At 49.5% G+C, this 1,437-nt stretch overlaps 1 protein-coding gene across 1 annotated transcript; it reads right to left on the bottom strand.

Moving 5' to 3' along the window:
* On the bottom strand, positions 1-648 carry LOC311246737 (PITH domain-containing protein 1-like; the record flags this gene model as incomplete). The annotated part of the gene is made up of 1 exon (XM_084336962.1): positions 1-648. The coding sequence occupies one exon, from the start codon at positions 646-648 to the stop codon at positions 1-3; it is 648 nt and encodes a 215-aa protein (XP_084193088.1).
* Positions 649-1,437: the final 789 nt, after the last annotated feature.

The following is a 1,437-nucleotide window of genomic DNA, read 5'->3' on the forward strand; positions in this document are numbered from 1 at the left end:
TCAGGAGATGAAGTTAGTTTGCGGGATGACGCTCTCCACTTTGTGATCCGCTGGGTTTGCCGACGCCTCATAGGTACAAATAGTCACCTGGTGTCTGTGCGCCTGGGAATACTCTCCTCTGAGTCCAATGTAGTAAACCCGAGTGGTCTCGGTCCCAAAGTTCTTTGATATGTGAATAGACAGGTGGTTAACGTTGGAGAAACGGGCAACCTTGGTCGGGTACTCCAGCTCCGCCCGCGGGTCCCGGTTGAGGCGAAAAGCTTGCTCGGGTTCCCTCCCGGCGTCATCGAAGCACATGTTGGGTATATTCTTGTACAGTCGTATCTCTGCAGGGTGTGACTCGTCGTCTTCCCCGGAGATGATGATCCCTTTCAGCTTCACGCTGCCTGTAAACGGGATGTTGAACAGGAGTTCTTGGTCCGCGTCGCTCTCCACAAACTTTTCTCGATCTGCCCGTTGGTCCCATGGTTTGAATACGAGCTTCCCGTCCCCGTCTCGACTCTCGTTGAGGCACTGCAGCTTCTCGGTGTCGATCCGCTGATACAGTGCGTACTCTAGGCCCCTCTCGGCGGGCTCGTGTTCCCCTTCGCACCCACCGCCACCGTGGCTGTGGCCGCCACCGTGACCACCATGGCCGTGGCCAGACATGGTCAAATGTGTTGGTCTCTTAATGTCTATGTCTAATGATATCCTCTTTCCTGCTATATATACAAATGTTCTAGAATGTTCCACCATGACATCACAACATTCTAGGACATCAATTTGTGATGTAACAGTATGATGTCATAATAGATCATTCTAGAACATGTGTGGTCTGCGGGCCACAACAGCCTCCTCCGGAGTAACGGCGTTATAAAGAACGGCGTTAGTTTTTTCAGTAACGATTACTCATCCAATCTTAATAACGCCGTTACCGTTACTGCCAAAAAATGTGGCGCGTTACTGTCTATGATTGAAGCATTTTTTTTTTTTATCAGAAAGAACCCTGCGCCGAGAGGCATTCTATAAAGCTGGGAACGAGGTTAGTCGTTCTCAGCCAACCTCAGCACGCGATTGGCTGAGGTTGAGTAAAATGCCATGGTAAGCCAATCAAAGGTAGAGGTGGGCGGGTTCATCCAGAGTCTGACACACAGCGCGACAACACAAGCCAGTCGACGTGAGACCGCGGTCCGTGTACGTTTTGATAGTTGCTTTGGTGGCCAAATAATCCAAAACGAATCCAACGAACAACACATGCGAGCATTCAATGACAGACCGCAGGTCCATGAGCGTTTTTGTTCACTCTAGTCTTGTGTGTTAGTTGTGTGTTGCACTGCAGTCAGTAGTGGAGGCTCTACTCTGCTGACATAGTGCTGCACTTCCTGGTTTAATAGCACAGTCTTCAGGTGCTCAGAGTCAGATATATATATATATATATATCTATATGTCATGCATGTC

This window comes from Notolepis coatsorum, assembly GCF_963971535.1.
Source record: "Notolepis coatsorum genome assembly, chromosome: 19".
Lineage (NCBI taxonomy): Eukaryota > Metazoa > Chordata > Actinopteri > Aulopiformes > Paralepididae > Notolepis > Notolepis coatsorum.